General features: G+C 43.7%; 1 protein-coding gene across 4 annotated transcripts in view; it reads right to left on the bottom strand.

Moving 5' to 3' along the window:
* LOC109531624 (cytoplasmic dynein 1 intermediate chain 2-like) overlaps window positions 1-8,511 on the bottom strand; it is a 16,875-nt gene extending 8,364 nt beyond the window's left edge. Inside the window, exons 1-9 of one of the 4 annotated variants that reach the window (XM_019896012.1) lie at window positions 8,209-8,511; window positions 6,948-7,056; window positions 6,761-6,875; window positions 4,017-4,158; window positions 2,619-2,681; window positions 2,296-2,417; window positions 1,558-1,647; window positions 1,003-1,165; window positions 818-917 (exon numbers count right to left, since the gene is read on the bottom strand). In XM_019896012.1, coding sequence (XP_019751571.1) covers window positions 818-917; window positions 1,003-1,165; window positions 1,558-1,647; window positions 2,296-2,417; window positions 2,619-2,681; window positions 4,017-4,158; window positions 6,761-6,875; window positions 6,948-7,055 — 903 coding nt within the window. In that variant the 5' untranslated portion in view covers window position 7,056; window positions 8,209-8,511. The remainder of the gene's footprint in view (window positions 1-817; window positions 918-1,002; window positions 1,166-1,557; window positions 1,648-2,295; window positions 2,418-2,618; window positions 2,682-4,016; window positions 4,159-6,760; window positions 6,876-6,947; window positions 7,057-8,208) is intronic. The other 3 variants (XM_019896014.1, XM_019896015.1, XM_019896016.1) reach the window with 3 other exon arrangements.
* Window positions 8,512-12,624: the final 4,113 nt, after the last annotated feature.

Genomic DNA, 12,624 nt, shown 5'->3' with positions numbered 1-12,624 from the left:
TCTTCGTTCAATGTTGTCAACTAATATCCGGATTAATTTTATGCAAATCTTCCTTAATTCTCCGGAGAAATTTTCATAAAAATTTGAAAAACCCGGAATTCCGGGAAAATCCGGAGGACTTTCATCTCTGCAAAAGACAGGTTTTGTTATCAGAAATCACCCCTCCTCCTCCCGAATAAAATATGAAATGTCGGGTTTGCTTCAGGCTCGGGCCTGCAAATCAAGTTAAGTGATCGGGCTCGGGCCGGGCCGGTTCGGGTCGGGCTCGATTTTTTAGGACCGATCTTAGCTCTAATTTAAAGCCGAGTGGGCTGCAGTATTTCTCTTCGTAATTACGCAAATGCGCATCAAGATCTCTCTTTGTCTGGCCTCTTATTATGTGTTTCAGCGTAATTTCGTTGTGCAAATGCATTTATCATGCTCATAAAAATATGGAGATTATTTTAACCTTAAGAAATTTTGCGTTTTTTTTTCTGCGGGGGTTCAGCGGGGGACCGCGTCCGCGGCCTCACCCAGAGGCGCTCCAGGCGGCAGGGATGCAGAAGCAAACCCCCACCTACTCATTGGCCAGCGGTTTATAATACGGTGCGGCGCATATAATTACAAAATGAATTTTTCTTCATAAATCTGAGCATGCGGCTCTTAATCAGGTGCGGTCTGTAGCCCGGAATTTACGGTAATTGGACGCTACTTCGCGGATTTTCGTTTATCGTGGGTGGTTTTGGTCCCCATTAACTGCGATGAACGAGGGATTACTGTATATGCATTGGGTTGGCCAAGTGTGATTCAAAGTGGTACATCTGTGTTACAAACCCACCTGAGGAGACCAGTCCAGACAGGTGACCACTCTGTTTTTGGTCCAGCGTTCATCTGCAAACTGTCTGCTCAGAACCATCTTGGCACCGGCCTGCAAATCCCTGAACAGGACAAAATGCATTGCTAGTCCTGGATTTCATCTACGTTGCCCATTTTGTTTTCCCTCTTCCCATGAATGGGACTCACCCTTCCTTGTCCTCAAGATCTCGCCCACTGTAGTCAAAGCAGACGTCCACCTGCTCGCACAATGCCCGCTCCAAAATCCTGCTGCCTCGTTCGAAAAAAGCCAGGAAGTCCTCTGAGTGCAGGACCTGCAGCTTCTCTTCCTCTGTCAGCTCCTTGGGGGTGTCTACACACACACACACACACACACACACACACACACACACACACACACACACACACACATACACACACACACACACAATTCTTTTTAATGGTGGCACGGTGAGCATCTGGTTAGCACCTCTGCCTCAGAGGTCATGGGTTTGATTTCAGGTCCTGGCCTTCCTGTGTGAAGTTTGCATGTTCTCCCCGTGTCTGTGTGGGTTTTCTCCAGGGTACATTCCAAAAAGAGGCATGGTAGGTTGATTGAAGGCTCCAAATTGTCCCTGGGTGTGGTTGTGAGCGCGAATGGTTGTTTGTGTATGTGTGCCCAGTGATTGTCTGGCAACCAGTTCAGGGTGTGTCTCAGACAGCGTGATTTGATTTGACTTTGTCTGATGTTGTGATGTTACAAACCTTCCTCATGTTGGTCGCCCTGGTCCTCCTTCTCCTCCTGAGCATCCTCTGCTGGTGGGGGCGCACTTATCTCATCATCCTCATCCTCATCTGTAGAACACACAAAATACACCCATAAAACAATTAAAAGAGTACTGTCACCTCCCACACATGGGTGGTTCTGCATTTGCAAATTTAGATTTTTTGGTTTCCAGAACCTTTCTTCTAACAGTCCATAATTCATCTATTTGATAACATTTTGACTTTGGCGCCACCTGATTTAATTCATTGATAATTGTCTGTGAAAAGTGCGAATGTGTTGATTTATTTGCCTCTGTGTGATGTCAGGGCAGTTTGTGTTTTATGCTAGTATGCTAGGTAATATTATTAGTGAGCCTGATGTGAGGATGGTGCAATTGTGTTGACACAATTATCGCTGGCGTCGGATTGAAACCTTGCCCCTCAAAAACAAACCAATTTTTCAGGAGACGGCAAAAACGGCATATTTAGTCAACCGTTAACACTTGATCATCAAGCCACTTTAAACACTTGAGATTGGTCAATCATTTGTAAAAATAACACCCTCACGTGTGGAGTGACCAATAGTGTAAATTTTGGAAAAATGCTTGTTAGTCATTTTGTGGCATTGATCCACAATTATAAACCTCTTTTATGAGGGAGGGGACGTCATTTATTTGCTATCCCCTTTCGCCCAGGAATAGCAAGCGATTTAAAAAAAAAAAAAATGTGTTTCTTTACCTGCTTTTTGATCTGTGTGAGCTTCAGTGGGGGTCTGGGTTTCTTTTGAATAGGAGACCATTTCTTTGGGGACAATGTCCACTTGGGTCACTTTAGACATGCCGAGCCTCACAGCCCCACGCCTGCATAGAGGCATCACAGCGCACATGAACATACGAGCAAGAATGCAGCGCCAGAGAAAACTTGAGATGACAGGAGACATGGTGATGAGGGCTAACAGACATATGACTAACACTTAAACATATTTGGACACTCGTGAGTTGAAACTTTCGAGAAGCCAATTAAAGGCTGGTAGCAACAAGAGTTGAGAGGAGGAGTAGTACCCCATTAGCTCAGAGTCGGAGTGGAGTTGCAGAGTAGAGGGGTCAGGATCCCAATGCAAAGTCCTTAAGGGGCCAAACCACCAGACCAGAGTTAGCAAGAGACAGAGAGACGGGAGAAAGCGGACACGTGGACAGCAGCGGGACGAATCAATCGCACAAGGAGACGGCTCAAGGGTGAGATGGGATCAAGTTAAAGATGAAGGAGTCAAAAGGTAAGGAAAGAAAGGGGAAAAGAAGAAGAAGAAGCTCGTGTTAATCGGGTAAACATCAGCGTGCCGCGGAAAAGGCAAAGAGGTCAAGGGTCAGCATTTGTCACATACAGTATACTCCTGCGCGATGTGTGCAAACTTTGGTGCTCAGGGGCCACCATTGATTTTCAAAATGGACAGTGCCAACTTATTTGTAGATGAAATTGTTCAATTGTGTTATCAAAATTGTTTTGGGAAGAATAAATTGGATTAATCTTCTTTGCATTTTGGAATTGTTATTTTATTTTTCCTGGGGCTGTCACAAACTAATCTTTTTAGAATCGATTATCTGAGCGACTATTCCATCGATTTACTCGAGTAATTGGCATGAACGTTCGGCGCCGGAAAAGAGTGTCCTCAGCAACAAAAGTCTGTGCGGAAACATAGAAGTGGCCAAACATTGCTTTCAGATTGCCACAAATGTTCTTGCGGCGAGCAATTTTTGTCGTTGACTTAACTCCGATGGCTATTTTTTCCCCCAGCCCTAATTTTTCCATTTCCAACAAATTAATTCACTATTTAATAAGATAAATGATATTTGAATTCACCAATTTTAGAAGGAAAAACATTTACTGGTAAATAATGCAGCAAATATTAAGAGGCTAACCTGATCTATGATAATGAGCTACTTTGTCAACATTTATGCCTTGAGAAAAACAATAACACTCAGTCTTAAGTTGCATTAACAGAAAGTTAATTTCATTTGTTCATTTTTGCGGTTGTAGAATTCAGACCAGGGAGAAGTTGCGTTATGATACTGAACAATGTAAACACAACAGAAAGTATATTGTTTTATTAATACTGTACTGTATGAATTACTACCTTCAAACGGAAGTCAAGTCAAAAATGTTCTTTGCAATAGTCTGATCAGCTGCTGTCAACTGAAATGGACGTCAGTGTCCGCGGGCGCGTCACACGTGAGCAAACCCAGCAGGGGGCGGCGCAGCATAAAACGTCAGCCTCCCGGGTCGATTAACTTGCCTAATTCCTATTGCACGACATTAATCAGTGGCCATAAAGAGATCACGTTATTGCAAAGAAGTTCGGGAACTTGGCTTCTGCTTGAATACAGTGTTGAATGTAGCTAATGAAGCGTCTGCTTCTCTTACTCTTTCTCACAAATATACACAGCATGCATGTGCGCACGCACCTTGGTCCTGCGTTTCCGTCCCCGGAATCCTGGCTTCCCGCGTCGCTGGCCACTGATTTGTTGGAGGGAGACATGGGGGCGGGGACTAGGTAGTGAAATAGACAGGTATCCTCTGTTACTACCCTCAGGGGCTGAGCTGTGGCTGTTTGACCAGTGGGTGGTGGGAGTGAGTGGGAGAGTGAGGGGTTTGTAGGAGTAGCAGTGGCGAGCGGATGAGTCAAGCATGCAGCAGAGGGGGGGCCCACCCAACGACGCGCGCGCGCACACACACACACACACACACACACACACACACACACGGGAGAGAAGAGAGAATGAACATAAATGACAGGCGGGCTTAGGTGTCATGCACAAAGCGGTCGGATAATGTGCGAGGTGAGAGGGGTGAACACAATTTAGCCAAACTGCAACATTAGACTTTCTTCAAGCTTCAGCGTATCAAGCGGTCCATCAGAGGTGATCCCAGATACTGTCATACGTACAGTGATACTTTGATTTAAGCATTAACAGTGTACCATGCAATATTACAGGCACGGTACAATTGTCAGAAGGAATAAGGATGAAATTAACAGGTTCTTGCTATTCAATATTTGGAAGCGTATCCACTTGAAGTGATCAATCATCATTGGTCTTTTTAACGTGCCGTGCACATTTACTGACGCGTCAGATTAAATTCTTCCACAAGAAATGGCTTGAACAAGGTATGAAGTCCAGCAAATGTCAAACAACAAAGTGAAAGTCGAGTCAAGTTTTTTCTTTGTACCCTCATTAGCTTAAAATGATTTTGTGGAAATAAGAATGAAGCAGGGCAGCACGGTAATTTACTGGTTAGCATGTCAGCCTCACAGTGCACAAGTGGAAGGTTCGATTCAGGCCCTAGCCTTCCTTTGTGGAGTTTGCATTTTTTTCCCCATGCCTTTGTGGGTTTTCTCCGGATACTCCGGTTTTCTCCCACATTCCAAAAAACATGCATGGCAGATTAATGGAACACTCTAAATTGTCCCTCTGAGTCATTGTGAGTGCGGAAGGTTGTTCGTCTCTGTGTGCCTTGCGAGTGGCTGGCAACTAGGGGGGTACCCCCTACTGTCCGAAGACAGCTGGGATAGGCTCCAGCACTGCCGCGAGCGACCCTTATGAAGATAAGCAGATTAGAAAATGGATGAATGAAAGAAAATGAAGCAGACAAAGCCACCCCCCCCACCCATTTCGGGGGGGGGGCTATTTTATCCTGTACTCCCACCTGCTGTTGACTGCAATTCACATGACAGCAGCACCCACGGGCTGAGCTTGCGAACATCACGGCTCGCCTGTTTTCTGGGTTTGGTCACATGACGTTTGCAACCTGAGCCCACGGGCGCTGCTGTCATGTTAACTGCAGTCGACAGCATGAATAACAACGTGTAAAGTTGAAATGAAAAAGTCACAGATTTGGTTGCATTACTGTTTTCATCTGAGATGTTCACATCACACTTGTTTGGTTTAATTTTGTGAAGTTGGCATCGTGATTGCGTAAAATCCTACAAGTCAGTTTAAACAGCTCAAATTGAGGTAGATAAATTAGATGTGTTTCAGATTAATTAATGGTTCATTTGCCTATATTTTAGCGGTAGCTAAACTATAAGACCAAAACATTTCCATATACAGATGCTCCCCAGCTTACAAATGAGATACATTCTGAAGGATCATTCGTTAGGTGAATTCGTTCGTAAATTGCTTCAGTGCTATATTTTGTATGGAATGTATGTTTAAGGCTTATATAAGTATGTTTAAGGTTTATATAAGTATAATAAAATGAAGTTTAACTTACTTTTGGAAGATGTACTCGAAGGCTTAAGGAGATGATGGAGGGGAAGGAGAAGGAAGAGGAGGATTTTATATCATGGGGCAGAGAGGGTCTTCGTCGCCGCTGGAATGGACTTCAAGAGTTACTTCCGCCTCCGTAACATCAATGAAGGAAGAAGTTGAGGGTCCAGGAAAAGAAGATGAGGGTTGACGAGTATCTTCCTTGGAGGGCGTAGTAGAAACTGGCCGAAAGAAGCGATCTAACGACGATTGCACAGTTTTCTTCTTTTTCTCATCATAAATGATGCAGTAGCACTGTATGGCAATATTCATTTGATTTGCAACCTTTGTGCAACGTTCAATATTTGGCTCTTGCTGCTCGAAGAGTGCGATGGCTTTATCTATGAGCGAAAACCCCTCGGCCAAGAGTTCCGTCTCGAACTTCTTCATGGGGACAGGCGTTTCCTCCTCCTCCTCCTACTCCTCTCACAGCACCTCACGTCGGTATTAGTGGCGGAAAGAAGCACTACAGTACTCGTAAAAAGGCGCACAATACAAAATCGAACTTACAGCATCTCTGTCCGAGAACATTTTCCAACATACCTGTACCCGCAAAAATGTTCGTATGTACCGTTGTTCGTAACTCGAATGTTCGTAAATCGGGGAGCGTCTGTAATCAATTTGATATTATTGATTTTTTTTTTTATTGCTTGTGTTTGTTTCAAAAATACATGACATGAGGACATGGGAAAAATAACTGCAGATTACATCACAATGGCAATACTGAGTAGGGAAAAAAATGGCAATTACTCTTTTTGAAAATTGTTCAGCCTTAATGTCAAGTCAAAGTGCCGCGACAGTGAAACAAACAAACAAAAAAAGATGTGCGTGCATGCATGCTGCTGTGTGTGTGTGTGTGTGTGTGTGTGTGTGTGTGTGTGTGTGTGTGTGTGTTTGTGTACCATGTTGTATGTCAGGGGTAATGCCAACACTCTGCAGCAAAGCCTCGGCCTCCTTCCTCTTCTTCTCCAGGTCCGAGTCTTCGCCACCTGCCTCCACAGCACGCTTTGAGTCTCCCTGCAGAGGACAAGGACAAGCTCAAAGAGCACTTCCAACCTCTTAATATGTGTTATTGTTCAGGCGACTAACATCCTTCTTCTTCTTCTCCTCTTCTTTTCTCTTCTTTTCCTCTCGAATCTGCGCGATGCGCTGTTTCTTCCTCTCTAGCTCGGCCTTCAGCTCACTCTTGTCGGACATACTGTGGGATGACGGCAGCATTTGCTCATCACTTACATCAGTGAATTAAAGAGGACATTCTGTCTTCAAGGCACTTCTCAGAAAAGTGAAAACAAAACTTCACAATCACAAACACAATACGTACTGGAAAGAGTTAATACAAGTTTATGTGAGCATAAACAAGAGCATGTTGATTTCATGGTAGTTTTTAAAGAAATTTGCAGCAGCCAGGTGGGGCCTGCGTCAGTGAACTTGGGAGTGTCCCAATTACAGTCACGTAGTGGCCCTGGATGACTGTTAGCGTAGATCCCTATTTTTGCAGCTCTGCAAAGTATAAACATGTGAACATGGGATTACTTTAATCTCTGTGTTGGCGAACAAAACCAGTGTTTATGTGATGCCTGGGCTGATTCACCAAGAAAGGAAGAAGTGGCCCTGGGCCTGTCACACTATTAATATGAGAACAGCTGCTTATTACAATGCTCTCTTTATATGTGTTCATGACTGAGATTGGACATTGTTTTTCACTAAAATGTTTGTTTGTTTGTATAATCTCATACTCACATAATGTGGTCCAGTCAAGAATGTACAGTTCATAATAAACAGAATAAGCTCAACCAGTAAAATGAAAATTATAGATAAAAAAAAAGGGATGAAAGAAAAATGTACTTTAATGGAACTCTAATACTCAAATAATGGAAACTGAAAACCCTTATGAAATAACCAGGACGGATGAACATACCAACAACGGTGTCATTCGCAGAGAATTAAAACACATAATTAGTTGTTTTTATCGTGCACTCCTACTTTTGCCCATGTATGACGTCAGTACATCCAAGATGCTCAACACTGCTCCTCCCGCTGTCCTGACAACTATAAATCCCAACAACAACAGCTATTATGACAAATTGAAAATGTATTCAAAACGAGTGAGGTTTTAGTCACTTGACCATGTCAGATGAATGTCTCCCACTTAGTGGCGACCCTGCCAAACATGTTTTGATCGAATTAAAAGCCTCGCTGTCAGCCTGGACCAGCAGGTCGATGTCTAAGTTAGCATGCTAATCCGAGAGGGCCCGCGACAAGCCACTCCAAAAAAAAAAACAAAAAAAAAAACAACTAAAGCCATACCGCCGAAGCACGTCGAGGGAAAAAATGGAAAGGGAATGAGCACCTGACGTCCAAGTAAAACAGTCCGGTGACAAAGTAGTCCGGTGTGGTTGGCCTGATTCCCGAGGAGAACAAAAATAAGGGATGGGCGGTGTTGATGCTGGAAGCTGTAGTGCAAGACAAGACCAAGACGCCGCAAGGCCACTGCGGCCGCTTTCTTCGTCGAAGCTTTTAATGAAACAAGCCGGGAATTACCGCCGCCTACGGGCGAGAATTGTACAGAAAAGTTGTGACCAGACACTCGTATTTCCGGTCTGGCCGCGAAAAACGTGTAACCTGCTCAGGAAATACTCATTTGTGGGTTTGACATTCTTCCCATGAATAATTGGGGTGTCTGGGAAGCATATGGAGCGCAACTTTTCTCCCTATACCTTAGCTTTCCTTAGCTGTAGTTTAGAGGTCCGCTTGTATTTTTTAGCCAACTGTCCAATGTTTCTATGCACATTGTACTTACTCCGTGGCCACAAATATAGTATTTTGTGCACAAATGTGATCTATATGTGGGTGGGGATTTAAATGTGGCCACAGTCCACAAACACAAAGTAGATATAACATGCACGCATACTACAAATTTTTGGCCATAAAATAGCTTTAAAATGTGTGTGTGTTTTGGGGGCAGGGGGTTCAGCTGTGGTTACGAAATAGGTATAACGTACACTTGAAAGTTGAATCTCGTCCTCGTGGCCACAAGTATTTGATTTTACTTGCAGGCTACAATTTATTATTTATTTTCGCCTGAAGTTATGTCTGCATATATTAGAGCATTACCCTGTGCCTAGAATAGTCCGAATGCAAATCTTAATTGTTTACTAATAAAATCATTCAAACCATTTTGTAAATTTCTCCAAGCAGTAATAAGTATGCGACATTTACATAGAACACGTACATGAGTGTTATGGTACATGTATGCGGAAAGGAGAAGAGAGCCAATCTCTTTTTTTGTTCATGGATGCTACAGCGTCTTGTTGCTTTCAAGCTAGCTTGTAGCAGACGTGTGCACATTGCAGGTCAACGTCAAGGTCATCTTTATTGTCAAATATGCTTTATGTATGACATGCAGCATAGATGAAATTTCTTCCTCTCAATCCTCCTCAGTGCAAACATGCAAACATGCTGTGCATTAAAGCACACAGCATGACGTCTTTGATCCACTGGTGAAAAGGACACTTTGATTTGCTCCTCTTTCATCTATTACTGCTTCAAACACTCCTCTTACATGTATTACTGCTTCAAACAACAAAGTGAATGGAGGAAAAGTGGTTAAGATGGCACGACTGTCTGTTTTATTTGTTGTGTTGTATTATTTTGTCATTTTATGTTAAGTGTTCTCTTGATGGCGGAACGGGCACCCGCAGCAGCTCCTCTTGTTGTCTGTTTAAGAGGGAGGAAATTTCATCTGTGCTGTACACATACAGCACATTTGATAATAGAGTTGTACTTGACTTGACCTCACAAATCCTTCAAATGCAATAATCTCTGAAATGTGTTATAAATATCTGCGCACACACACATTTATAGTATATACTTATACATACAAACAGAAAAAGCAGCAGTCAAACAAGCCAACATGTAGTTCAACTAAATGCAAGAGCATACAAAAAGTTCTTAGCTTCGGGGTTCAGTTTAATATGAGTTCTGTGCCGCCTGAAAATAACAGTGATTACTATTAGGCCAGTATACCTGTTCTGCCCACAGTAAAAGTTACGGGCCATTTCATTAATGCTAATTGTGTTTTGAATATTCATTTGGTTATCGCGGTTCATTGTGGATAGCAGACGCCATCTTTCATCAGACGAGTCGTGCCAGAAAGCCTACCGTGGTCGTTGCAACTGGTCCTCTTGAGTTAAATCCCTTTTGTTTCACCTTCGAAAGCAATGGCTGTAAGTCTGCTTGTGTTTAGACTTATTTCGAAATGTGTTTCAGAGATCGTTTTACCTCAACTGTAGTCATTGAAACTCGCTAGCTCAGAGTATTCCTAACGACATAGCGATGATGCTAAATCAATGCTAACAACGTAGCGACGATGTTAGGTAGGTGCTAGCGAGCTCATTAGCATGCGAAAGAATCGCAAAAAAACGCATTGTCATCGTTGTTTGTCACGTTTGAGCTGCATCTGTACTGTTATCGCTACGTGTTGGATACTCCGGGTGTGTTAACGCAGGTCAACAGCAAGCCAAACTCATTTTTTCATGAGCCAGGAAACTGAGCGTCTTGCTCCTTTATTACGGTCTTCTTGACGGCGTACAGTGAACAACTGTGACATCAGCTCAATGAAATGTAGAGTGAAACTGAAATGAACAGATTTAAAACATGCATTAACATTGTGTACATAAATACAACACAAATCGTCTGGTATTTAAACAAAGACATAAATGCAGCTCAAACGTGACAAACAACGATGACAATCCGTTTTTGCGATTCTTTCGCATCACTCCCCGTCTGGCATTACTAATGTCACTACAACTATTTAACAGTTTCATCAATTTCTAGAAGCATGACGACATCCGAGACGGGACGTAGGAATGTCTTTGAGACGCCCTGGGATGACGTCCTCACTTCGACCTTTCTGACCTTTCGGTCGTCGCTTGGAAATGTAGCTGTGATGATGGCCATTGTCCATTCATTTCTGGGTGCTTGATTTTGTTTCAAAAGCACAATGTCACCTGGTTGGATGTTCCGACGTGCTGTATGCCACTTGCGCCTTGATTGGAGAGTGTTTAGATATTTGTTTCTCCAGCGATTCCAAAGTTCGTTTGCAAGTGTCTGCACTTGTCTCCACTGCTTTTTGAGCAAGTCTTTTCCACAGAAGTCTCCTGGTGGACATGTTGCTTTTGGGCCAAGGTAGTTGCAGGACGTAGCGTGTTAGTCACCTGATGCTTATTTGGGATCACAATTGGATTCTTGTATGCTATGTTCAATGAAGCATGCTTGAGACGACCACCGACTTTAATGAGACCGTCACTCGTGCAGGGATCGAAAACTACAATGAGACTTGAGCTGTGGACGGTTTGATTTATTTGGAGAGCAGCATATTCGTCAGGAAAAGGATCTCGTTGAACGGACTGCAGGATGAGGCTACTGGTGATGTCTAGCCCCTCTGGAGTGTGTGGCATGGGATACTGATGCCACCCTTTACATGAGTGATTCGACGAGTTACTTGATGAATGTGAACGAGCTTGGTGAGTCAGGAATGCAATGGCACGTACCAGCAAGTTCCAGTTTGAAAAGCGTTGGAAGCGTTCTGATGATAGTCCATTTTTTCTGAGAGAGAGGAGCGTCCCAATCTTGGACTCCATTTGAAAGTTGGCGTCACTGAAGTCTGCCTTTAATTGTTACTGCTGATGCTAGTCCCAATGGGTCAAAGATGCTGTTGTTTACTGAAAGAACCCCATGACGAGTGTAGGGTTTGTCGTTGACGGCTACCTTGAACGTGAAGGAGTCGGTGCTTATGTCCCAGCACAATCCGAGACTTCTCTGAATTCGTCGGGTGTCACCGCCGAGGCTCAAATCTTTGATATCGGTGGCCAGGACTTCTGGTTTGAAGGGTTGCATCACTGAGACACTGTTTGAGGCGATTTTGTGGAGCTTGAGATTGAATTCGGCCAAGGATGCACATGTGCGCCTGAGCAAATCTACGGCTGCAGACTCGGTGGGGAGTGAAACTGTTGGGGGAAGAGCGGCCTCCTCTCCCCCGCGTGTTCGTTGAATTTCGGACGAGGAGAATGTTGGTAATCCAAATAAAGGCTGGAGTTGATGAACAGTTCCTTCGAAGCTTTTAATAACAGAATATTCCGGGCACCCACGAATTACAGACAATGGCTGCGCGTCACGAGTGCGAAGCAGAAAGAGATTCACATCATTTTTATACCATCAGAAGTGCGGTACCGAGACACAAATTGTGATATCATAACTTTTGTTTCTCCTCAACCGATTCTCAGCTTGGCGCATTCCAAAGTTTGTGTGTCTTCAGTAGGGAGTATTCCAAATCTAGGTGATGATTGTTACAAGGACGCCAAGCTACACTGCGGGCATGGGAAAGTTATACAGCATGACGAAATATGAGCAGAATACAGATTTCAAAACCAACCCATCATCTACATAGAAGTGTCTCTCCACAAAGACTTTCATTTGAGGGTTTTTCATTCGGCTGCGTCGGTGCAAGTTACGCCTTGACAATGCTTGGTCCCTGTTGTTTTGGAGTGGCAAGCGAGGGGATTTGAATGGTAATGGAGCGACCCAGTTATTATTTTTGTCCTGTTACACCTCCTCCACCATTATTTTTAAGAAGGTCTCATCCTCGAAAGACATGGCACACTGGTCATCGTTCTCTGCGCACTCAAAAACGTCGTCTCCGAGCGTTTCGGCTACTGCATCGGATTTTTAGCTGCGGTTAGAGGAACCATTCTTTTGCTCACCGCCG

The sequence above is a fragment of the Hippocampus comes genome, unplaced genomic scaffold (assembly GCF_001891065.2).
Source record: "Hippocampus comes isolate QL1 unplaced genomic scaffold, H_comes_QL1_v1.1 scaffold395, whole genome shotgun sequence".
NCBI lineage: Eukaryota > Metazoa > Chordata > Actinopteri > Syngnathiformes > Syngnathidae > Hippocampus > Hippocampus comes.
This window is presented reverse-complemented; position numbering and strand designations above follow the sequence as displayed.